This window comes from Hyphopichia burtonii (genome assembly GCF_001661395.1).
Source record: "Hyphopichia burtonii NRRL Y-1933 unplaced genomic scaffold HYPBUscaffold_1, whole genome shotgun sequence".
Classification (NCBI taxonomy): Eukaryota; Fungi; Ascomycota; class Pichiomycetes; order Serinales; family Debaryomycetaceae; genus Hyphopichia; species Hyphopichia burtonii.
In genome coordinates, this window is record NW_017963728.1 from 2,409,283 (window position 1) to 2,433,424 (window position 24,142).

Below are 24,142 nucleotides of genomic sequence, written 5' to 3' on the forward strand. Positions count from 1 at the left end.
TAAAATCATGTATTCAATGTCTTTTTGCAGTAGAAGACCGTCCTTTTGGCAGCCTCGACAAGCCCTAAAGATTTGGGGTCGTGCGCCGCGGGATTGGAGTTTCTACTGCGATTTGCCTCGAAAAAATTTTCATTTAAATTATAAAAAAGGAACAACTGCTTCTCTTTTTACCAGTACAGCTTTTTGAAGAGTTAAGCACGAGGAGATCGAGCCTGATGAATCAGGGCTATAAAGAGGATTAATGAAGGGTATGTTTATTTTGCATGAAACCATTCGTGGAATCTGGTCTTGATCTGTTTTACTGGCGGTGATTATTTGCATTAAACCAATTGTTCCAACTGAATTATCCGGGTTGACAACAGCATTTATCGTTAAGTTTCAGCCTTGTATGAGCCTATCAGAACAATCAGGATCAATCCATGATTGATTTGTCCGAGTTTAAATACTAACAATTGTTCTAGGTATGTTTTTTTTTTCTAAAAATTTTCAGGTGAATGAAAGTTATCACGGATTCTAAATGAGGATACTTGTCGACCGGGCGGACATATTTAACCTTATTTGTCCCTTTCTTGTACAATATGGGAAGGAGTCGCATCTCTGTGTACAAATTTTATGAGATGTTGATGAATAAGAGGTGATGAAAGGTCGTTTGCTGATGCTCGAATCCGTAGACATTTCGTACTTGATAGGTTGGAGTTAAGTCAGTGACTAACTGGTTTTAGGCTTTATTTATTCTTTTGTATAGTGTTGAGCTTTCCACAGCTTGATATACCTTGAACTTGATGTTAATGTGCTCTTTTCAATGATGATTTTTTTATATTCACACTGTACGAGAAGTTTCTGCTTCACTGACTACATAAACAAAAAACTGATTTAATGACTCTGATGATAAAGACACATTCAATAGGCTTGTTTCAAGATACATAGACGCGTAATAAACATTCATTGGTCCTTAAGTTATTCTAGTGTAGTAAATTGATTTGTAGAATCAGATGGTTTGTACGGAAGTTTTTTTGTTGATGGTGCTCTTTTTCACTGTAAAATGAGAAGACTCTTCCACTAAAAAAATCAAGAGGACTTGAAAAGATTACTACTTGAAAAGATTACTATCAGACGATATTCACAGATCAAGAAGCCTTGACATTGAGTCCAATTAACTCTCTCACAGCCTCAAAATACTTTCAGGATTTTTTTCCCCGTGGCCAGTCTTTAATTTTCTTTAGACAGAAGAGCTAAATCATTTTTCATTCTGCAGATGGCCATTCGATTTCTGCAAACGAAGACTTCGGGAAGTGGACCACTTCTACCACTTCTACCGTGGAGATTGGTTCAAACATATTCCTCAAGCTCTCATATAATATCTCTTCGAGCTTTACATATTCCAAGTGCATCTCCATCATATAAAAAAATCACCTCATTGCATATACGGCCTTTGATCTTTAAAAGATTCATCATGTATGAAGGCCTTCCCAAAGTAGAACCCAGACGACCAATTCAGTTCACGTCAAAGCCTTCCTTAAGGATCGAGCATAGATACACTTTAGTTCAAAATATACTTCACGATGAATACGTGCTAGAGTCATACTTAAATTTTTTGGAAACAGTTCATACCACTAAAGCAAATATTGACATTGTCGGTACCAACTTTAGAAATGCATTGGAAATAGCAAGCCAATACCCAACCCCAGAAGTTAAATCCTTACTCTTTAATACTTGGTATCAAGTGTTTTTACGTTCTGGTTCCAAACAAGACACTTTCAAAATCATCCAATTGAAAAACGAGCTTTTGCTGAATAAGGACCGTTTCATTCATTTCATGATGAATGAAAGGGAATATAATTCATATGAAAAGTTGATATTACCATTATTATCTTCCGAAAATTCGAGTATTGAAAAATCTTACGCAGATATTTTGGCCCAAACTATGCGATTGGATACTGATAGTGTGGGAGGATTGATTTTTGATAGAGAAAGAATGATCCTTTATTTGAAGAAATCTTCGGTATCTTTACCGGATAAAAGACGCTTTTTAGATATTTTTGCTCGTAAAGGTCTTCTTCATTCCTCAGATATAGATGACTCCTATTATATAATAAGAAGTTTCTTCGATTTATTAAGATTTGTCGGTGATGAACATCTTGATTTTACCACCCCAAAATATAATGTTTATAAAACTTCCTTACAATTAATAGCTGAACTGCCTTCAGGTATAGAAATCGAGGAACATGTCACCAAGTTAAAACAGATTATCGAATCACTCTATGATTCATCCAGATATCGTAATTTTTTAACGTCAACAATGTCTGCATTAATAATACCTAGTCTCACTCTCCATTATTGGGAACACAAATATAGATTACATCGCTTGCTCGAAGGAGAGTCGGATGTTTTGAATTATAAAGATCTCAAATACGGTATGAACGCTCTTAGGAAACAGAAGAAGTATGAGGATGTTTTGAAACTTTACAAGAACTTTCCCACACTTCATCATGACGATCAAATTGAAATTTTGTTACAGGTTAGTGAAGAATTCAAAGATTGGAAATTGCTTCAACAGCAATTTGAGGAAATGTACGGAAGAGGACAACTACCGTTCGTTAACCATTATGCTATTGTCATGAATGGTATTGCCTCTATTGGTGCACGAGAGCAAATTGAAAAATTATACCATCAGTTAATGAAACGTAAAATTAAGCCAACTCCTGCAATTTTTGCTGCTTTGATAAATTCTAATGTATTTCATGATGATGAAGAAAAGGCAACTTACTGGTTTAATCAATATCAGCAAAATGTTCAAGATGAACAGAATAATGCATCACTGGCGTATCTATACTCGTTACTATTCAAGCTAAAATTTAAATCCACAAATGTCAATGGGGCCCTTTCTTTATTCACCAGCGCTCTCGATATTCAAGATAGAACAGGCTCACAACTCATAGATTCAGATTTAGTGGCCCAATTGATCAAATATCTTAACGATAACTACGCTTTGAGGGACATTGAGCATATATTCAAATTGGCAAAAGAACGAGATATGGATAGCAAGGAAGTTTATATTGCATTAACTCAAGCTTATATACGGTTTGAAGAATTTGAGAGAGCTGAGTGGGCCGTGCATGAAGGCCAGTCAGTATCAGATGTTCCATTCAGGGGTTCTGATATCTATACCCTTCAATTGAGAAATTATAGACATTGGTATAAAGCTTCACTTGACCCAAATATGAAAGATTTTGTACACGAGAAAGCCTGGCAGATAGTCTATTTAGCTGAAAAACACGAAATGAGTAGGAAGTATCTGGCAGGGCTTTATTCCGAGCTCATTAGGTTTCACATTCGATCAGATTTTGACAAAGCTTTAGAAGTCCTCGATGAGGTTAAGAAACAGAAAATTTTAGAGGAAGGGCACTTTATTCCTTTCTTATCACATTATTCAAAATTAGATAATTTCGAAGGATACCACCAAATAATGGATTCTTATCGTGAAATGGCGTCTCTCAGACTTAAGATTACTACCCTGACATACTACTACCTTATTCAATCCTTAATACATTTTGATAAGATCAGAGGAGAACGTTCCTCTTTTAAGTTATTAAGTTCAATATTCGAATTGAATGGTTTAACCATAGATGAGACGGATAAGCCATCTGCTTCAGAATCTAATTTTAAAAATGAAGCTCCAAACTTGTGCAGAATTGTCTGCAGATTTGTCCTATCTGATGTTAAGAATCTGTATATGTCCAATAGTCAACTCGTGAATCATTTCCTAGATCAACTAAAAGTAAAACTTGGGTCAAATCTACCTATTAATTTAAGAATAGCGATTTATCAAGAAATGTCTAGACTATATGTCTCCCAAGGTAATCTTGCTTTAGCCGAGAGATTAATTGATAGTGGGCTCAATGATATTGAAAAAATACTGAGGACTTATGTCGAAAATCACCCATTTTCTCAAAAGGAACTTATAGTAATTCCATTTGGACTTCAAAAACCTTATCGAGACTTAGTAAAATTCAAATTTATTTGCATTGGCCATAACAGTGAAGGGCCAGCTAATTATTTGACGGTATACAATAATTCAAATATGAATAATGTGAGATTAACGGGTGAGCAATACAGAATCATAATTAAAAATATTCTTCTTCTCCCTAACGAAGAGCTGATTCCTATTGTTCTTGATATTTGTGAAAAATATTTAGTCAGAGGTAGTATGATTGAACGTAATCTTCACAAACATTTGCAATATATGTATAAACTTATCCTAACCTATGCATCCAGACATGACAATCACGAATTTCTCTCAAAATCTTTTGATATATTTAGCAGATTTTACGATGCCGATATCAATGTCCTTCGAAATAGATGGCCAGGTGGTGATATCAGAGCTTTTATCAATAGAAAATTGGATGAGTTTAATCACACATGGCACAGACGTGGATGGACTCTCGAGAAAGTAATGAATTCTCCAATCAAATTTTTCAACCCAGAACAAAGTATATACTCAAGTAACAAGCTTGATTCTGGATTAGCAAACCGCATACTCAAAGAGGTTAAAAGGTACTGCAGAGGTAACAAAATGAGGGCCTTCGAACTAATGGATGACTTTCCTGATACGATGGATTTCTTGCTATACGATCAAATATCGAGATTTCGTTATCGTTTATTCCGCAAAGAGATAGATAAGATAATATCACCTCCAGATACTAAAGAAAACTTGAAGGATCGTGCAATGCGTACATTCGAAGCTCTCTCTATTGCAAAGGATGATCCTAACATAAGATAATTTTACGATTTTCGCCTGTTTGCTTCTACTTGTCCTGGTTACAAGCTTCGGGTCAATGGTCTTACAGATTTATGATACTACAATATGTCATTTCCTTTCAAAATGGAAGAACTTATTTCAAACTTTAACGAACTGTCATTAAAAATTTCCTTGTAAATATATTTGTATATATAAACTTTATTCATTAATTCTTATCTTTTTTTTTATCTTGTATTTCAGCGAACTTAAAGGTTTCTTCTGTTTGAGTTTCACCAAAAAGCAAAGGACCAATATGAGGTTGTATATTCCATTCCAATTTAACGATCGCGTCTCTTCCTCTGAAAGACTTTTCGATATCCCAAACTGAATACTTGGATCTTTGATTTTTCAACAGGATTTTTGCATCTTCTGGTTTGGTGATGATTTTATCCCAATAGGTGACCTTATTTGACGAACCTTCACTTTTACCTGGATATTCAGCAGTTAAATATATGAAAACTTGTTTGGTATTCCAATTGAATAATGGGGTCAAATCAGCATCTATGTCGAACTGTATTTTCGAGTTTTCCTTTGGTTTTCTATTGACAGACCCGTAATTGAAAGAGTTTTTAACCAGGGCAGTTGGCTTTATATTTGACACACTAGTGGAATTTATTGACCAAACATCAGTTGAATATAATTGTAGTAAGGTTGTGACTATAACTAATGCAGATAAAATTACACTTGATGTAAGTGCTTGGTTAGCAACTGCTTGGAATCTACTTACTATATTAAACATTTTGGCCAATTCCTTTCTAATTGATATATTTCGGAAGAAGCACTTAATCTGAAAAAAAGTTAAGTTGCGTGTTCGCTTTGAGAAACAGGGTAAATGTCGCAGTTGTTAAAATGTCGGAAAACATGTTACAAATATGTCGCGTTCTTTTTTGCAATAAGAATTAGCTTAACTATTTACTGTTAGAATTATATAATTAAAGAAATGAAAATATATGAAAATTAAGGAAATGATGAAACTTAATTTTTATTTTCTAATTTCAAATACTCTTGGTAGAGTTTTTCTTGTTGTTGATATTGTTTGGTTAATCTTTTTCTCATACTCTTGGTAACTTCTTCACCTTTGCTGTCCTTGGTTGGAATACCTTGGTCATCCCATTCGGAGTATAAAGACGTATCTTTGAATAAGTCTTGAGGGTTAACTTTCATTTTTTCTAATTTTTCTTGTTCCTTTTTAGCATTAGCTAAGGCTTGTTCCTCTTTTTTCTTTTGCTTTTCGATTAAAGCTTGTTCTTTTGCCTTTTGTTGGTTGATTAATTGTTCTTGCTCTTGGGGGTTCAAGAATTTAACCAAAGCTGAACCGTTAGGTCTATCATCTAAAGAAACGCCTAAATTAACCAAATCAGATCTAAGAGAATCACAAGCATCAAGGAAGTCACTGTATTGGGACTTATTAATTGCCGAATTACGAATAGAATCACGGAACTGTGCTAAGGCTTTAACATAAGGTAAAGCAACATCTTCTTTAGAGGATGAAGAATCACCTTCGGTAGTAGAATCCAACCAGCCTAATTTATCAGATCTAGCATCAAAACCCAAAATATCCAAAATTTTGACGATCCATCTAGTGATTTGAAGTAAAGAATCAATTCTTAATTCAGTTTCACCAGAAGAAGTTAATTGGATATAGTTATTTGATTTAGAGACTAAATCTTGAATTATTCTTAAAACCTGAGGACTTGATAAATTATCACAAAAGGCGGAGTGAACATCAGTCTGGGCTTGTTTTAAGCTTTGTAATAAATCTCTTTCGTGCTGAGATATTTTTTTAGAAGGATTAGTACCATCGATGGAAATTTTATGTTTAACATCATTATTTAAGGCACGAACATTGGTGAAGAATTTCGAAAGGGTAGATTCATAAGTTTTGACTTCTTGAATCAAACTATCTTTGAAGTCGATTGGTTTATCCCAGTAACTTAATGCAAAAACCAATCTTAATTGTCTACTTGAAAAGTCTTTCAAAGCTTGTTCAATGGTGATGAAGTTTTTCAAAGATTTTGACATTTTTTGACCTTGAATGTGTAAATGACCATTATGCAAGAAATAGTTAACCCATTGTTTATTATTATAATAAGCTTCCGATTGGGCTAATTCATTATCATGATGGGGGAAACATAAATCCACACCACCAGAATGAATATCCATAGTTTCGCCCGTGATATCGGAAGCCATCACCGAACATTCGATATGCCAACCCGGTCTACCATCACCCCATTTCGAAGGCCAAGAGGGTTCACCAGGTTTTGAACCTTTCCATAAAGCAAAATCAGCAGTAGATTTTTTAGAAGATTGACCAGTTGATAAAGAACCTTCACCATCATTAATTAATTCTAAAGAACCTTTATTCCAAGGTTGTAATTTAGCATAATCATGATTTGGATCATTTTCGAATTTGAAAGTATCGAAATAGACTGAACCATCATTAGTGGAATAAGCATAACCATTTTCAATGATTTTATCAACAAAATCAATGATATTTGGAATATATTCACTGACTCTAGTAGTAATTGAAGAAGGTAAAACATTCAATTTGGACATATCTTCATTGAATTTGTTTTCCCAATAGGAAGGAAGTTTTCTAAAGATAGAAGGATCATTAACTGTTGAACCGAATTCTTTATCTAAACTTGGCATTGAAATTTCTTTAATATTTTGTAAGAAATCAATGATTGGCACATTCTTAGCATTATCATCAAAGATGGTTTGATGAGCCAACTTGGAAGCTTTAAGATACATTGGGAATTTGGGATTTAGTTGAGTTTCTTGTTCAGTGTTAACCTGATTGATCCAATCTATAAAATCTTGATCTTGATTAAATTGGGGTAAATTTTTAGAAATATAATCAGAAAGATGTTTTTTAGAAACCTCTACCAACTCATCATTAACTTTTTCATAAACGTTTGATATTTTCTGTTCAAATAAGTATTCTTGACGAGCGGCAATGATAATTTTATCATCGATATCAGTAACGTTTTGAATAAAGTTAATATTATACCCAAAGTAATCCTGTAATATTCTTCTACAGATATCAGTGGATACGTAGTTTCTTGCATGTCCCATATGGGAATGGTCGTAAACGGTTGGTCCACAACAATACCAGTTTATATGCTTTGTAGTAATTGGAATAAACTCATTTTTAGTCCGAGTCAACGAATTGTAGAGTCTTAATTTGGGCTCCTCCTTACCCACGGGCTTGATCCAATCGGGTTGCTGAACTTTGGTCGAAGACATTCTGAACGGTATTTTCCTCAAACAACTTATACGGGATCTATACATACACCTTTGTTAGTCCTTGATGGTGGGAATGCCATACTAAATTTTCATTTTTCATCACCTTGAGTCCCCCTGGTGTACCAACCTTTTTTAGAAAAATATTGGTGCATGGGCCTTTTTTGAGCCAGTGCGCGGGCTCCAAAACCTGCGCAGGAGAAAAACAAAAACAAAAACAAAAACAAATTATAAAATGTACGGGTCTACACAAATGTACGGATCTAAACTACAGTTCAGCACATCACTTTCTTATAGCTATATTAATCGTTAGTACTGCAATAGAGAAAACCAATTGGTCCCGGTCAGATAGTAGGTTGGTCGCATAGCATGGCCGGCCCTATATGAAACTAGGCGTGTTTCAGGCCCACCACTCTAGAACGCAAATTATAAGTCATCATAGAAGGATCCACTGAATTGAAACATACCTTTCAATGAATGCTGGGGGAAAAGGAAGAAACAAGTGAAGTCAAAATCGCAAACAGCACTGAAAATTTACTGGCAAGAGAAAACCGAGACGCTTTGGTCCCGGTGACGCCAGGGCAGCAGCCCTAGAGCGCCAGGGTGCGCGCACGTGCCGGCCTAGTCGGGAAGACGAGTTTAGTGAGGATGAAAATTTTCCATCGAGGCACAAAAACAGCGATGTCTAGAGCGCACCCAAAGCGAAAAATCTCAAGAACGGTATCATTAGAAAAAAAAGTAGAAAAAAATTTCGACCTACTTTACTTACATTATCATAGTTAGTTCATCTAATCAATATAGTAATCAAATATGTCTTCATACTCTACTGTTAAAGCTGCTAACTGGAGATTCGTCGAAGTTGGTCGTGTTGTTTTAGTTAACAACAAAGACTTAGCTACCGTTGTTGAAATCATTGATCAAAAAAGAGTATGTATAAAATGAAGTTATGAATAAGGATGTGGAGGTGGATAGTAGAATGAGACAAGAAGAACGAATGAGAGAAGAGTGAAGAGTGAAGAGTGAGTGAAGAGTGAAGAGTGAGTGAAGAGTGAAGAGTGAAGAGTGAAGAGTGAAGAGTTAATATGAAGAGTGTAAAATAAAGGAGATGACTGAATGAAGAAAGGAAGATGAAGAAAAATACCCTTGCATATCCGGCTTATTCTTATACTTTTAAAGTGGAATACTAACGTTTTATTTAGGTTTTAATTGATGGTCCAAAAATCCAAAGACAAAACATCCAATTAGGTAAAGTTGTCTTAACCCCAATTGTCTTACCAAACTTACCAAGAGGTGCCAGAACTGCCACCGTTACCAAAAAATGGGCTGCTGCTGAAGTTGATGCTAAATGGTCTAAAACCGCTTGGTCCAAGAAATTAGATCAAAAACAAAAGAGAGCTCAATTAACTGATTTCGAAAGATTCCAAGTTTTAGTCTTAAAGAAACAAAGAAGATATGCTGTTAAAAAAGCTGTCGCTAAAGCTTAAATAAACATTATAAATTATTAAATAAAATTAATCTTTATAAAAAATACATTAAAAAAGAAAAAGGATAAAAAAAGAAAAACCTCTTAATATATATTAGTATCTGTTATTTCTTTTCAATTTTCCTTATGTATCTTTAGTTTTTCCATTTCAGGGTATCTTATTTAGGTTTTTCCCATTTATCTCTTTGTATTTTTTAATGGGTATTCTTTTCTTTCTAGTTTTTTAATGTTTACGTTACCATAATTTGTATAAAATCAATATTCTACCCTTTTACCCCAGGATTAACTATTGTAGATCATCTTTTATTATTTTTTTTTTTTTCTATATACAAGTTTCTAATCATCTATTTACTTTCTCTTTTCAGCTTCCGCCTTTTCATAATCGGCAATTAACTGTTTCTGTAATTGTGGTGAACATTGGGCATATTTTAGAAATTCTAAGGTAAATTCACCTTTACCTTGAGTACATGCTCTTAAGGAAGTTGAAAATCCAAACATTGAATTCAAAGAACATTCGGCATTAATACTAAATTCATCTTGATTATTAACGGTTTCATTAATCATCCCTCCTAATTTAGTAACTAATCCAACAACTTGTCCTTGAAATTCATTTGGTGCAGTTATATCAACATTCATAATCGGTTCTAAAATAACTGGTTTGGCATTTAAGAACCCTTGTCTAAAAGCTCCTTTGGATGCGGTTCTAAATGATAATTCGGATGAATCAACCATATGGGTTTGACCATCGTTAACATGCATATGAACCCCTAAAACTCTATGTCCAATTAATGGCCCTTTCTCTAAAGAATCTTCAAAACCTTTTGAACAAGCAAGTAAAAATTTTTCTGGAATTTTACCTCCAACAATACTTTGACTAAATTTATTTTCATTTTCAATTGGAGTAAAATCACCAATTACTCTACCATATTGACCAGCACCACCACTTTGTTTTTTATGAGTATAATCAAATGTGGTTGGAGCAGTAATGGTTTCACGATATGCAACTTGTGGCTTACCAGTAACACAATCAATATTATATTCACGTCTCATTCTTTCAATATAAATTTCTAAATGTAATTCACCCATACCTGAAATAACAGTTTCTTTTGATTCTTTATCAAATGTAACTCTAAAAGTTGGATCTTCTTTTTGAAATCTATTCATGGCCTTTGATAATGATCCATTATCTTTTGATTTTGGATGAATTGATAATGATATAACTGCATCCGGAACAAACATCGAACTCATTGTAATTGCACGATTAGAATTTTGCCCAATAAATGTATCTCCTGAAGCACAATCAATACCAAAAGTTGCGCAAATTTCACCAGCTCCAACTTCCTCAACATCTTCCATATCATTTGAATGCATTCTAACTAATCTTGCAACTTTAACTTTTTTACCAGATTTAAGATGATTAATATAATTACCCTTCTTCAATTTACCTTGATAAACCCTAATATAAGTTAATTGTCCAAATTTACCTTCTTCTAATTTAAATGCTAAACCAACAAAATCTTCAGTACTTGATGGAATTAAGTTAATATGTTTTTCTTCTCCTTTAATAAGTTCTAACCCAGTATTTAAAATTTCATTTGGTTGAGGTAAATAATCAACAACTGCATCTAAAACTGGTTGAATACCAGTGTTAGCTAAGGCAGATCCCATTAAAACTGGAGTGAATTTTCTAGCAATAGTGGCTCTTCTAATTGCACCTTTAATTTGTTCAACATTTGGTTCTTCACCTTCCAAATATATATCAGCAATTTCTTCATCAACATCAGCTAAAGTTTCAATTAATAGAGCTCTTTTTTCTTCAACAAGATCAACTAAATCAGCTGGAATATTAGTATCAGCTCTTAATATTTCACCTTGAGAACCTTCATTATATAAAGCAACACGATCAATGATATTAACAACCCCTTTCAATTCTGATTCGGATCCAATTGGAACTTGAATGGCAGCTGCAGGAGTCTTCAATTTTTGATTAATTTGTTCGATAGCTCTAAATGGATTAGCACCCATTCTATCCATTTTATTAACAAAAGTAATTCTTGGAACATTATAACGACGCATTTGACGATCAACAGTAACAGTTTGGGATTGCACACCGGAAACTGCACAAACAACTAAAACAGCCCCATCTAAAACTCTTAATGCTCTTTCGACTTCAATAGTAAAATCAATATGACCTGGAGTATCAATTAAATTAAAATGATAATCTTTATCATCTTTTTCCCAAGAACAATAAGTTGCAGCAGATTGAATAGTAATACCTTTTTCTCTTTCTAAATCCATATGATCCATCTTAGCACCAACACCATCACGACCTCTAACATCATGAATAGCTTTAATTCTACCAGTATAATATAAAACACGTTCAGTGAAAGTAGTTTTACCAGAATCAATATGAGCAGAAATACCAATATTTCTTAATCTAGTGGCATTTGATTTATCAGTTTCACTGATGTAGTTATTGATCTTATCAATGACAACTTTTTCTTCTTCATAAGTTTCTGGAATTTTGGTAAGTTCATTAATCAGATCAGCATCTTCTCTGTTAATTCTAGCTTGATGAAATGATCTTGCACCGAATGAGCTACTACGAATGGAAAACCCCAACGGTGAGACACCCTGTTTAACAGTGGCAACCCCTTGGGTAATACCACGTAAGAATCTAGACATCTTCCTTGTTAACTCAAAAGCTTTTGGTTATTGGATTCAATAATTTTTCATTCGATGAATTTTTTTGTTTTTTTCTCGGTTGAATTTTTCAAGTTGGGATATGTCCTGCATGAAATCTTTTGGCTTACTTTTTCAATATCTGATTTGATGCGATTCAATGGTTTCCTAGGTTTTGATAAGAGTAGATGGATATGTATAGTGATTACTTCTGTTTGGAATTCAGTGTGTAGGATGAGATGAGCTAGTTCTGGCTCCAGTTAGAATAGGAGTTGAGTTCAAACTGGGTGGGTAGGAAAGAAATGGAGCAATAACTTTGGCTGCAACTTTTGATAAAGATTGAAGCTACTTGAACAATTCAGATATTTATTCTTTCCTATGCATTTCCGTTGATGTAGAGAAGGGGTAATGACTATATTCGTGTAGTTCGGGCATAATTAGAAAAAATGGGATAGGTCATGTTATGAAGCAATTTTGTTGATAATTGCCAAAAATTGATGGAAATCAAATTAAAACGAAACTATGAATTTAAATACATAAAATAAATATATAAGAATGAATGAGAAGGAAAAGGACGTAAAGAGCTAGAAGTAATATATATGAGATCTATAATATAATACAATTGAAGAAACCTAAAATCTAATCTTTTGGTTTAATACCAATACCATTTACATTTCTGAACATCATAACACCATTATTTTGATCATCATCAACGTATTGACAAGATCTAATGACTTTCCATAAGGATTTCCACATGTTTTCACCTTCGTATCTGTAATGATCACCCATAACATTTTTAATAGCATCGGTTGCTTCTCTAGCGTTATAAAAGGGGATTCTTGAAACGTAATGATGTAAAACATGAGTTTCGATAATATCATGAAAGATATGTTGACCAACGAAACCAAAGTTACGATCGATGGTGGCAGCAGCTCCTCTGGCAAAAGTCCATTCATTATCTTTATAATGAGGCATTGAAGGATCAGTATGTTGTAAGAAAGTAACGAAAACCAACCAATGATTAACCCATAACCAAGGCATTAACCAATCAACCGACATGTTGAAAAAACCAAAGTTCTTGTACCATTGGTAGACCATGGTGAAAGTAAGTAAGATCCCAATATCAGAGTAAATGATATACCAGAATTGGTGTTTATCGAAAACCGGAGATTTTGGAGCATAATGAGATTTGGCAATTTTAGAATAACCTTCATAAGTTTGACCAGTGGCATTGGTAGCCAAGTAAAGTTGTAAACCACCCAATTGTTGGAATACAAGTACGGCAAAAGAGTAGATTGGGGATTCTTCCATAATTTCAGAAATTTTACTAGCACCATTTTTTTCCAAAAACTCTTCTTTTGTATATGGAATGAAAACCATGTCTTTACGAAGATGGCCAGTGGCCTTATGGTGTTTTGAATGGGAAAACTTCCAGGAAAAATATGGAACAACCAAGTAGGAATGTAACACCCAACCGATGAAATCATTTAAATTCTGGTAATCTGAAAATGCCCCATGGCCACATTCATGAGCCAAAATCCATAACCCAAATCCAAATAACCCAATCAAATACGAATGCAAAAACCATAAAGCACCTCTTAAACAATAACTAACACTAGCATGGTCCTCAATATTAACTTGAGGAATTAACTTATGTCCGGTGTAACTAATTAACACCATCATACTAATATCTCTAACAACATATCCTAAAGACTTGAATAAGTATCTGTTATAACAATGTTTTGGAATGGCTGAAAGAATATCTTTGATAGTATAATCAGGAACTTTGAATTCGTTACCATTGGTATCAATGGTTACCAAATTTGAACTTGGTTCCTTCTTGCTTCTTTGAGTGACGACACTTTCAACTGCTGACATGGCTGACTACTTACACTCAATAGAAAACCAACTGGCCTACAATTTTTTCTTTTATATATCTCGATGATAACTCGTTGGCACCTTGAAAAAGAAACCAAAGTGAAAAAAAAAAAAAAAAAAAAAAAAAAAAAAAAAAAATCTATTGTTCATCAAGGCGTAATTCGACAAATAAACGTTTACACAATAGCACTTCACCGTCTCTGCGATGGGCTGTTTGGCTGTCCTTCCGTAGATGCCTACGGCAGAAATCAGAGAGCAGGACGAGTTACATAGAAGGGTACAAGAGCACCATAGAGGAGTGATGTCGAGTAAAGTAGTGTAGAAGGGTACGGGACATGGCGATACCTGGACCAAATCTGATTTATAGCCGCATTCTATCCCCGTGTGCCTGAGGAAAAAAGGTCAATGCTCAAACGGTGAGAAGAGCAGACCTCCGCGTGCTTCCTGAGCAGTCGAGGGTATATACGAAGGCTGACAACTCCGTGGTGCTTTATTGGCACCTTGAATTAGTTCAGTCCACCGTCGAAGCACTTCATCCGAAGAATCAAGAAAATAAAATACCGTTTTATTGTGTCACGTGACCGAGGATTGGGAAAAAACCGTTGGCTGGTGTCTGGGTGCGAGTAATTCATACGTTTATATACAATTATATATACCATTATATACGCCATTATATACACCATTATATACACACTATGTGTTGATATATGTTGATATAAATTCATAAGTTTAGACAATACAAGCATGGCTGCAAGCACGAATACAAGCGACATGCTCCTTGAGTCAAGCTCGACTAAGGAAGGTGGGGCCTATTCGAACCTATCGAATCGACCTTATCCATAGTCTTCGGCATGAGGGGTACTTCTCCAGACACTGAATATTCATTTATACGACCATCTGATGTAATTATAGAACCCCCTTGTGTCGAGGCCGTAAAAATGAGTTTTTCATTCTCAAGGTTTGATTTCTCAATTAGGAAGTTTGCAATTTGTGGTTTTTTCAGCCATTTCACTTACTCCTTCACTTTTCTTCAACACCCTGTTCAACGTCTTCAAAGCTTCTACCAAGACTCCTTGCAAAAGGAGCTCACAGATGTATCGCGGTGGCTTCAAACATCCTGAAACTATGTAGAGTTAAAACTCCCAAACCTTATTTGAAATTCATTATAACTTGCAACCACCCTCAAGCTTGGTTTCCTGAAACAGTAACTTTCTAGGAATCCCCTTTAACCACCTCGCGTGAATGTACAAAGGGCCTCTTTAGTATATTGGCTCAGATTTCCAACAATCATTAGCAGATGACATTCCCTTGAGCTTGTACCGAAAAAAACCCATTTGATACCGACTGATACCAATTGGAGCCAGGTACTACCAAGTAATTAGCATATCAATCTACATACCACCTCTTCCTAGGCTTGCGTTTCTTGGACTACCTCCTTCGAGTTTTCACGTAGGGCTGAAACTGTAATCACACTCTTAACCGAATATGGTAAGTTTAGAATCCCCTTCCCAAGTCTCGAGGCACTCTTAGAATAGATCTTAAGACTGAAAATAATTATTAGTTCACAGAATTTTTTTTTTTTTTTTTTTTTGTCTGCGAGAACGAATTTCCTAAAACGGAATAGTAAATGTCAAGACTAATACTTAACTCTTTAGGGAAATTGCAAAATGGCGAATTGGTGGGTTATAACGTTCGAACTCAATGGGGATTTCCTAAATGAAAGGGTAGAATTCATTGTATCAAGTCTGATATAAATATCCTTGAAATATCCTTAAACTTATTCTTCTTTTTATTTATTTTATCATCGAAAAAAGTTTAATAAAGAATTTACATTCTTACAATCGTTACATTCAAATATACATAATGAAATTCTCTACTCCAACTCTTTTAGCCATCTTAGCTACCACTGCCTTCGTTTCTGCTGCTCCAACCACAGTTACCACTGAAACTTCTCTTGTTAAAAAAGATGGTATCACTGATGTTTTAAAAATCTTGGATGAATTGGAAAATTCTCATTCTAAAAGAGATTTAATTGATGATGAAGATCAACTTGTTGCCTTGGCTGCTAGAGATGACAGCTTATTGGCTGACTTGGTTACTTCTTTAGCTAACTCTGGTATCATCGGTGATGTCTGGAGAGCTTTAACTAATGATACTGCCTTGAGACAAGAAATTGTTAATATCACCAAAAAGGCCATTAGAGGTTTAATTGTTGAAGGTCCAACTTTAATTAAAGCCGTTTGGGACTCTGGTCTTATTCAAGATGTTTTCAAATCTATTCTTAATGATTCTGATTTAAGATCAGTCTTGTTGAGAGTTGCTAAATCTTTATTCAATACTGGTGTTGAATTGGTTAGATATTTCTTGGGTAATAGAGGCTCTTCTACTACCACTACTGCTACTTCTACCACCACTGCTGCTGCTAAACGTGATGCCGTTAAACGTGACGTCGTTAAACGTGATATCTTGGATACTAAGGATTCTGAATACTTGGATAAAAGAGATGTTGCTTCTGTTGTCAGTACCATTGTTGATGCCATTAAAAATTCTGGTATCGTTTCCAAATTAGTGAATAAAGTTTTGGAAAATCCAGATCAAACCATTAATTTCTTATCTACTTTATTAAGAGAAGGTGTTGTCGTTGCTGAAGATATCTACAACTGGTCTAAGAACAATGGTTTATTAGAAAAAGGTTTAGAATATATTGAAAACCATGGTGGTGAATTTGCAGGCTCTATTGCTTCTTTCTTAGCTAAAGAAATTGAAGGTGGTAATGTTACTACTTCTGAAATTGACAATGCTGGTTCAAACTCTCAACTTTCTGGTACTACCATTGCTACTACTAGAGGATCCACTGCTACTGGTTCTTCCGGTGGTGCTCTTGCTGCCATCTTGGGTGACTTGACTGGTGATGCTTCTGCCACCACTACTTCTACTAGAGCTAGAGCTTATGCTGCTGCTTCTGCCACTGTTACTGAAGCCGATTCTAGTGATGACGGTTCAAGTTTAATCACTGACTTGTCTGCTGCTTCTGCCGCTGAAGCTGCCTTAAATAGTGCTGGCGCTGGAACTACTTTAAAGAAAGTTAGAAGATTTTATTAGAAATGTTCAATTATACCCAATTTGTTTCTAGTAACGAACAATTTTTTACTTCCGGTTTGATTTTTTTCTCCTTTATTCAAATTTTTTTATCGTCATGATCCTTAATACGTCGCATGTTATTAAATATCCTTTAATTTGGCTCTTCTTGGGTTTTTTTATGTTTTATGCAACTTTTTCCTTCATCTTTGATCACTAGTGGTGACTTGGACAGAACTACAAAGGTTGCTTCTTTTTTCGGTTACAATATCTTTTGTACTATTAGTTTTATTATTATCCAACCACATTCAATTCTCTTATATATAACTAAAATAAAAATTATCTATTAAAAGTTATTGTTGTAGAGTAAAATTAAAACTAGGGAATTTAAAAAGCAAAAAAACGGTTGCGAAATAAAGTTGCTTGGAAATAATGTATTTTTTTTTGGCAGGCTGCAAAATGAAAATAGTTGCTCATCCTTGGTTTATTTGCTCTTGCTTGTTGATAACCAACCCAACATAACAAGAGGTGTTTGAAGCAAATCAAAGTACTGACCGTTGTCGTCACAAGCAAGTCAACTCATAAAATTGCGTATTACTAAGTTTTTTTCTTCAACTGTGGGTGGAGTTCCACAGTAAAGATTTATGCTATATAAAGGGGATGGTATTCAATTGATTAGAAAAATTATTAATAAATTCTACAAGACAATGTCATCTAAACCATCAGTTTCATATAAACCAAGTGTTGCTGTCCTCGGAACATCAGGATTCCTTGGAGAACCAGTTCTCGCAGCTTTTAGTAGACCGGATTTGGTTGATAAAATCCAATTTCCGGTTAAAGCTTTAACAACTAACATTAGACAAAAAAGAGACAATTCTACTGTTCAGTTTGTTGAAGGTTCAATTACTCTGGCCAATAAACAAGCAATCATTGAAGAGCTTGCCGGTACTGATGTTATTATTGAGTTATTACCAGCAGATTTGGGAATTTTCAGGGTGGTTGAAGAGATTGTCAAGGAAATCCAACCAAAAGTGTTTATTCCTTCACAATTCGGTGTTGATTTAGAACAAGTCCAAAAAAACATTCCTGACTTCCTTAGTGTTAAAAGTGATCATTCTACCAAAATCAGAGAATTCGGGGTTAAAGTTGTTGATATTTACACTTCATTATTTGCTATTCCAGAATCTGCATTATACGAAGTGGTTGGTCAAGTTGGTATTAACAAAGAAGAAAATACTGCTACTCTATATGGTCCACCTCAGACCAAAGTAGCAATTTCATTTCTACCAGATATTGGTAATGCCGTTGCCTCGCTCGCTTCAATTGAACCACTGAAATTGCCCAATTCCATCCGTATCCAATCGGATGAAGTTTCTTATGCAGATATCATTAACAGATATGAAGTTGATCATAATATCAAATTGAAAGTAAACCAAATCGATGGCCAGCAAACCTTGAAATCGGCCCAGGAAAAATATAGTAAACTGAAGACTTTTGGTCCTGGTGACTTTTTCTTTTACTTAACCCTTTTCGGTGGATTGGGTACTGACAATGGATTAAGCTACTCTTCCAACGATGACGAATTGGTTAATCCAAATGGCCAACTATGGAGCTGGTCCAAGTTCAATAACTAAAAACACCATACATAAGTATGCATTTGCCTACACTTTAGTCTCTTATTACGTAATTTCTAATTGAAAGTCACCGTGTCTTTTACCATGTCTAAACCTACTTTGTAATCGAAGATGTAGTGGTGATAACTTTAGTGAAGCTTACACTGAAAGTTTTGATAATTTTAGTAAAGCTTACTCTGATGGTTTTAGTAAAGCTTACGCGGGGGATTACGTCAGCAGTCTTATGATATTAGTCAAATTAGTAAAATGCAGCACTTTTCGCTGCCTATCTAAACCATCGTTACGGACAATTTGTCAGCACCCACCACAGCAAACAAGACAACTTGCACTACCATAACACAACAACCGAAGCCTTGATAGCCTCCACAACTCCAAGGGCCGCCACATCCAAAGGTATATAAGGATGGGTCAATCCCGTAATTTCAATTGACACATTTCTATTGTTCATTAAACCCTATTTACATATACATACATATATCTCACAAAATGTCTTACAAACCTTCTGTCGCAGTTATTGGTAGTGCAGGTTTCATTGGGGGCCCCTTAGTCGAAGCCTTTAGCAGACCTGATTTAAAAGATAAACTTCAATTCCCAGTTAAGGTGTTAACTAGAAGTGCAAAGGATAAAACCAGTACTTCTACTATCAAGTACGTCGAAGCAGAACTTTCCGAATCCAATGTTGCTAAGGTTGTTGAAGAATTGAAAGGATCGGATGTGATTGTTTCGTTGCTTCCTCCAAGTCCTGACACCATTTCAGTTCTTGAAAGCACTTTGAAGCAAGTCAAGCCAAAAGTTTATATCCCATCGCAATTCGGGTCTGATATCCGTCCTGCTCAAAAGAATTTACCTGGTTTCTTGAAAATCAAGATCGACCATTCCGATAATGTTAGATCCTTTGGGGTTAAGGTTGTTGAAGTGGTTAACTCTTTCTTTATTGGTGAAGGCCACTTTTTAACCGAAATTGTTGGCCATGTTGGTATCGATGCCAACACCAAGACAGTCACCTATGCTGGTTCTCCACAAACTAAGATTGCTATTTCCTACCTTCCAGATGTTGGTAATGCCGTTGCTAGTTTAACTAGTATTGAACCTTCCAAACTCCCCGACACGGTGAGAATTGAATCTGACGAAGTCACTTACGAAGACATTGCTAAGAAATACGAAAAAGACCACGGGCTCACTTTGCAAGTGAAGAATATAACTGCTGAAGAGTTGCTTAAGAAGGCCAACGACAGAATCCAAACTGCGAAAGAATTCAGTCTCGAAGACTTTTTGTTATACTTGTGGGCAGTTTCTGTTGGTGGCCGTGACTACGGTAACTCCTACTCCAAGAACGACGATGACTTGGTCAACCCTGGTGGAAAGTTATTCAAATGGACTAAATTCCATTAAGTTATTCGAATGGATACCATTAAACTAGGTGTATACGTTTAATCAATAAGTTATCTTAACGTTAGTGTAGTGGCCAATTGCGTTTTGCAGCAAAAGGCTAACATTCCGTACCCAGCCACTTAAACCGACTGATCCTGAGTAGATTGTCCCTGGTACCATACCATTGAATCGAGATGGCGATTAGCCCCGATAATAATGGTTCAAGAAGATTTCGATACCGTTATATTTTGTTGATGCTAGGCCGAACCGTATCCCCGTGGGATTTGTAAGCTTCACGGAACATTTCTTAGCTTTATGTTCCGGGTTGGCTTCTGGTGGAAAGTCAATGGTATATAAACCAGTCTTGGGTAGACTTAAGTTGGATTAGTTTACACCAGCAGAACAGTTTTAAAATGTCTAGTCCTTCAGTTGCAGTTTCGGTAGTGGTGGCAATATTGGTAAGTATTTATTTGACTTTCTTTCCAAGTCTGAGAAAATTCAATTCCCAATTAAGGTTGTGACCAGAGATATCAAGAGCAAAACCAGTACGTCTAAGCTCGAATATATTGAAGGGGAGATATCTGAAGCTAATGTTGATAAACTTTCGGAACAATTGAAGGGAGTTGATGTTATTGTATCATTAACCCCAGCATCTCCTCCAGCTAATTTGGTGAAGGAGAAAATTTTGCAACAAGTTAAGCCACAAATTTACGTTCCTACTCAATACGGGCTCAATGGACGGGAGGTTGACCAAATCTTACCGGGGATGTTCAAATTCAACATTGACCATGTCGATAATGTTAGGGCCATTGGTGGGATTAAGGTTGTTGAATTTTTGAACGAGTTTTTCATTGGAGATGGTTTCTTGACCGAGATTGTTGGCCATGCCGGTATTGATACCGAGAAAAAGACGGTCACTTATGCCAATAAACCAGAAACAAAAGTACCTGTGACTTACCTTCCAGATATTGCCAACGCAATCGTCGGTTTGATAACATTAGAACCTTCTGAAATCCCCCAACTTTTGAAAATTCAATCCGCTGAGGTTTCGTTTGAAGATATTGCTAAACTTTACGAAAAAAATCATAATGTTAGTTTGAAAGTGGAAACCGTCCCCCTTGAAGAAGTCGTGAAGCAGGCTAATGACAGGATTCAAAGTGGCAAAGCTCTTGATCACAGGGATTTTAGCTTCATCATATGGGTAGCTAGTTCTACCGGTCGCGATAAGGGTGGCAGTTACAGCGAGAATGATAACGAGTTGATAAATCCAGGAGAAAAATCTCTCAAATGGACTAAATTCCATTAAAACGCTTATATATGATTAATATTTTATATATGATTTCAAATTTATGACTAATAAATATATCGACTTTAATACTTATTTCTATTTACAATTTAGTATACACGAATGTCTAGCATTCCACAACCAACAAACCAGCCAGTGTTTGTGATGATCAACTTATAATTCAAACCCAGTAAGTAATTCTAATTGTTTGCTAATATCATTTTCAACTGACGTATTTTTTGATTTTCTTTCTTCGTCTTTCATCAAATCTTGTTTTAAATCCTTGTAATCCAAAGAGTTCCCCTTCTTCTCTGGTTTTTTCACATCGGTCAACAAGCTTCTTACATCTTCAAACTCTTTCAAATTCGAATTAAGTTGTTCGATTTGGTGCTTGGTTGATTTCAGTTGATGTTTTAGTTTGGATTTCGATACCGGTTTCTGTTTTGTAATGGCCAGTTTCTTCGCAACAGAACCATGCTTCTGGTCTCTACTCTGGAATTGCTTCTTAGCCATATTGCCCACTATTAAAGATCTTTGAAATACTCTGAAGAGACCGTTAAAAGGCTTAAAAGCTAGAGAAGTAAAGTTATAAAGAGAAAGAATTTTGATAGCGATGTGTTCCGCCACACGACCCATCGCTGTCTGCAGTACTTTCGAGAAGAGGACTGAAAAAAAAAAAAAAAAAAAAAAAAAGAGAGAGAGAGAAGAGCATCTACTCTTAGAATAGAATAAAATACTATAAAATACTATACAGCATTAGAAATGGTGTCAACTCATAATCGTGAAAAGCCATGGGATACTCCAGACATAGACAAGTGGAAGTTGGAGGAGTTTAAGGAGGAAGATAACGCCAGTGGACTTCATTTTACTGAAGAATCCTCGTTTATGACATTATTCCCCAAATATAGAGAAAATTATTTAAAATCGATATGGGCCGATGTCACAAGTGCCTTAGACAAACATCATATATTAGCACAACTAGATTTGGTCGAAGGGTCAATGACGGTTAAAACCACGAGAAAAACATTTGACCCTGCTATTATATTAAAGGCTCGTGATTTAATTAAATTATTGGCCAGATCGGTACCATTCCCACAAGCAGTAAAGATCTTACAAGATGATATTGCGTGTGATGTGATTAAGATTGGGAATTTTGTGAATAATAAAGAAAGATTTACTAAAAGAAGACAAAGATTAGTTGGGCCCAATGGTAATACATTAAAAGCTTTAGAATTATTAACCAAATGTTATATTTTGGTACAAGGTAACACCGTCAGTGCCATGGGTCCCTTCAAAGGATTGAAAGAAGTAAGAAGGGTGGTGGAAGACTGTATGAAGAATGTTCATCCGATTTATTATATCAAAGAATTAATGATAAAACAGGAATTAGCGAAAAAACCAGAATTAGCAAATGAAGACTGGTCAAGATTCTTACCTATGTTCAAGAAGAGAAACGTTGCTCGTAAGAAGGTTAAGATGAATGCTAAAGAAAAGAAAATCTATACTCCATTCCCACCTGCACAAACTCCTAGAAAAGTTGATTTACAAATTGAAAGTGGTGAGTATTTCTTGGGTAAGAAGGAGAAGCATTTGAAAGAATTACAGTCAAAGAGAGAAAAACAAGAAGAGGTTAGTGAACAAAGACAACAGGAAAGATTAAAGGATTACGAAGCACCAGAAGAAGAAGTCCATGAAAATAAATTATTAAAAAAGGAAAAGAAGGAAAAGAAGGAAAAGAAAGACAAAAAGGAAAAGAAGGAGAAGAAAGAAAAGAAAGAGAAAAAGGAAAAGAAGAGATCAGCAGAAGACGATGAAAAACCAAAGAAAAAGAAGAAGGAGTCTGAAGATTAAAGTATATAGTTTCGCATAATAAAATAAACGTCCCCGTGTTAATAAACTTAATTGTAACAATAAACCAATAAGCCAACCTAATGAACTAATAAACTAATTAACTAATAAACTAATTAACTAATAAACCAATAAACTAATGCTAATAAACTAATGCTAATATACTAATAAACTTATATACGATCTTGTTGTGAAAAATCCCAAAACGGTAAGCATCCTTCTATTTACGTGGATGTGCGCACACCAGATCATCAGATACAAACAAACTACTGCTTTCGGGAGCAGAGTTACCAATCTAACCTTTGAAGTTTGTTCAAGACATTGTTACTCTGAAAGTTTGACAGCCGAAGAGGAAGTGAAAGCCAAAATCACCAAGGCAGCTTGAACACCCTAAAGTAAAAAGCTGTGAGAAGAGGATTCGCATTGCAAAAGTGCTGTTGCAAATATAAACTCAAAGACTTACTTTAGTGAAATAACTCCTTTTACAGTATCAAGAGTTCCAAGTATTCCAAATATCCTTTTATCAATTACAAAGTTTACTTTTCACTTAGTTAAGACAGCCACAAAAAAGCCATTTAATTAAAATTTTCATTTATAAGAATTTTTTTTTTTCTCTTTTGGCCAATTCTTTATTACTATTTCACTTATAAGCTAGCATAATCCACATTTTAATCCTTCGTCTAATCTTAACTTCTATCTTTTATTTGGTCCTTGTCTTTCTGTTTGGCTGCTCGAATAACATTCCGTGAAGTACACCCTTACTGACCTTATCGCATCGCATCTCCCGTGTTCCAGGGTATCATCGTCTAATTAAGTATCTTTAGAAAACAAAGACTTAG

General features: G+C 35.2%; 13 protein-coding genes across 13 annotated transcripts; 7 read left to right on the forward strand and 6 right to left on the reverse strand.

Annotated features, from left to right (window-relative positions):
* Positions 1-93: 93 nt before the first annotated feature.
* On the reverse strand, positions 94-952 carry HYPBUDRAFT_151752 (uncharacterized protein). The gene has a single exon (XM_020220664.1). The coding sequence runs from the start codon at positions 673-675 to the stop codon at positions 514-516; it is 162 nt and encodes a 53-aa protein (XP_020079479.1). The 5' UTR covers positions 676-952; the 3' UTR covers positions 94-513.
* A 501-nt stretch (positions 953-1,453) lies between these two features.
* HYPBUDRAFT_100790 (uncharacterized protein) lies at positions 1,454-4,780 on the forward strand (the record flags this gene model as incomplete). The annotated part of the gene is made up of 1 exon (XM_020218074.1): positions 1,454-4,780. One exon carries the CDS (start codon positions 1,454-1,456, stop codon positions 4,778-4,780), a length of 3,327 nt encoding a protein of 1,108 aa, XP_020079480.1.
* A 184-nt stretch (positions 4,781-4,964) lies between these two features.
* SPC3 (signal peptidase complex subunit) lies at positions 4,965-5,537 on the reverse strand (the record flags this gene model as incomplete). The annotated part of the gene is made up of 1 exon (XM_020222101.1): positions 4,965-5,537. One exon carries the CDS (start codon positions 5,535-5,537, stop codon positions 4,965-4,967), a length of 573 nt encoding a protein of 190 aa, XP_020079481.1.
* A 236-nt stretch (positions 5,538-5,773) lies between these two features.
* Positions 5,774-8,047, reverse strand: HYPBUDRAFT_101352 (cysteine--tRNA ligase; the record flags this gene model as incomplete). The annotated part of the gene is made up of 1 exon (XM_020218118.1): positions 5,774-8,047. One exon carries the CDS (start codon positions 8,045-8,047, stop codon positions 5,774-5,776), a length of 2,274 nt encoding a protein of 757 aa, XP_020079482.1.
* An 807-nt stretch (positions 8,048-8,854) lies between these two features.
* On the forward strand, positions 8,855-9,528 carry RPL14 (60S ribosomal protein eL14; the record flags this gene model as incomplete). The annotated part of the gene is made up of 2 exons (XM_020222102.1): positions 8,855-8,971; positions 9,244-9,528. 2 exons carry the CDS (start codon positions 8,855-8,857, stop codon positions 9,526-9,528), a joined length of 402 nt encoding a protein of 133 aa, XP_020079483.1.
* Positions 9,529-9,834: 306 nt separating this feature from the next.
* On the reverse strand, positions 9,835-12,328 carry HYPBUDRAFT_237302 (uncharacterized protein). The gene has a single exon (XM_020223200.1). The coding sequence runs from the start codon at positions 12,210-12,212 to the stop codon at positions 9,876-9,878; it is 2,337 nt and encodes a 778-aa protein (XP_020079484.1). The 5' UTR covers positions 12,213-12,328; the 3' UTR covers positions 9,835-9,875.
* A 464-nt stretch (positions 12,329-12,792) lies between these two features.
* FAD3 (Fad3p) lies at positions 12,793-14,162 on the reverse strand. The gene has a single exon (XM_020220665.1). It carries the CDS (start codon positions 14,085-14,087, stop codon positions 12,849-12,851), a length of 1,239 nt encoding a protein of 412 aa, XP_020079485.1. The 5' UTR covers positions 14,088-14,162; the 3' UTR covers positions 12,793-12,848.
* A 1,788-nt stretch (positions 14,163-15,950) lies between these two features.
* On the forward strand, positions 15,951-17,189 carry OP4 (Op4p; the record flags this gene model as incomplete). The annotated part of the gene is made up of 1 exon (XM_020220666.1): positions 15,951-17,189. One exon carries the CDS (start codon positions 15,951-15,953, stop codon positions 17,187-17,189), a length of 1,239 nt encoding a protein of 412 aa, XP_020079486.1.
* A 418-nt stretch (positions 17,190-17,607) lies between these two features.
* HYPBUDRAFT_151756 (uncharacterized protein) lies at positions 17,608-18,886 on the forward strand. Its single transcript, XM_020220667.1, has one exon. It carries the CDS (start codon positions 17,873-17,875, stop codon positions 18,797-18,799), a length of 927 nt encoding a protein of 308 aa, XP_020079487.1. The 5' UTR covers positions 17,608-17,872; the 3' UTR covers positions 18,800-18,886.
* Positions 18,887-19,285: 399 nt separating this feature from the next.
* HYPBUDRAFT_155322 (uncharacterized protein) lies at positions 19,286-20,191 on the forward strand (the record flags this gene model as incomplete). The annotated part of the gene is made up of 2 exons (XM_020222103.1): positions 19,286-19,399; positions 19,421-20,191. The coding sequence occupies 2 exons, from the start codon at positions 19,286-19,288 to the stop codon at positions 20,189-20,191; spliced, it is 885 nt and encodes a 294-aa protein (XP_020079488.1).
* A 392-nt stretch (positions 20,192-20,583) lies between these two features.
* Positions 20,584-21,476, forward strand: HYPBUDRAFT_146765 (2'-hydroxyisoflavone reductase; the record flags this gene model as incomplete). Its single annotated transcript, XM_020219989.1, has 2 exons — positions 20,584-20,628; positions 20,658-21,476. 2 exons carry the CDS (start codon positions 20,584-20,586, stop codon positions 21,474-21,476), a joined length of 864 nt encoding a protein of 287 aa, XP_020079489.1.
* Positions 21,477-21,539: 63 nt separating this feature from the next.
* HYPBUDRAFT_151758 (uncharacterized protein) lies at positions 21,540-22,000 on the reverse strand. Its single transcript, XM_020220668.1, has one exon. It carries the CDS (start codon positions 21,966-21,968, stop codon positions 21,630-21,632), a length of 339 nt encoding a protein of 112 aa, XP_020079490.1. The 5' UTR covers positions 21,969-22,000; the 3' UTR covers positions 21,540-21,629.
* A 217-nt stretch (positions 22,001-22,217) lies between these two features.
* On the forward strand, positions 22,218-23,306 carry KRR1 (ribosome biosynthesis protein; the record flags this gene model as incomplete). Its single annotated transcript, XM_020222104.1, has 1 exon — positions 22,218-23,306. One exon carries the CDS (start codon positions 22,218-22,220, stop codon positions 23,304-23,306), a length of 1,089 nt encoding a protein of 362 aa, XP_020079491.1.
* Between the last annotated feature and the right edge of the window lie 836 nt (positions 23,307-24,142).

What these genes read in the sequence shown, in the direction of transcription:
- FAD3 (XM_020220665.1), bottom strand. Translation starts at nt 14,087, where the DNA reads ATGTCAGCAGTTGAAAGTGTCGTCACTCAAAGAAGCAAGAAGGAACCA.
- HYPBUDRAFT_237302 (XM_020223200.1), bottom strand. Translation starts at nt 12,212, where the DNA reads ATGTCTAGATTCTTACGTGGTATTACCCAAGGGGTTGCCACTGTTAAA.
- HYPBUDRAFT_151758 (XM_020220668.1), bottom strand. Translation starts at nt 21,968, where the DNA reads ATGGCTAAGAAGCAATTCCAGAGTAGAGACCAGAAGCATGGTTCTGTT.
- HYPBUDRAFT_151752 (XM_020220664.1), bottom strand. Translation starts at nt 675, where the DNA reads ATGTCTACGGATTCGAGCATCAGCAAACGACCTTTCATCACCTCTTAT.
- HYPBUDRAFT_151756 (XM_020220667.1), top strand. Translation starts at nt 17,873, where the DNA reads ATGTCATCTAAACCATCAGTTTCATATAAACCAAGTGTTGCTGTCCTC.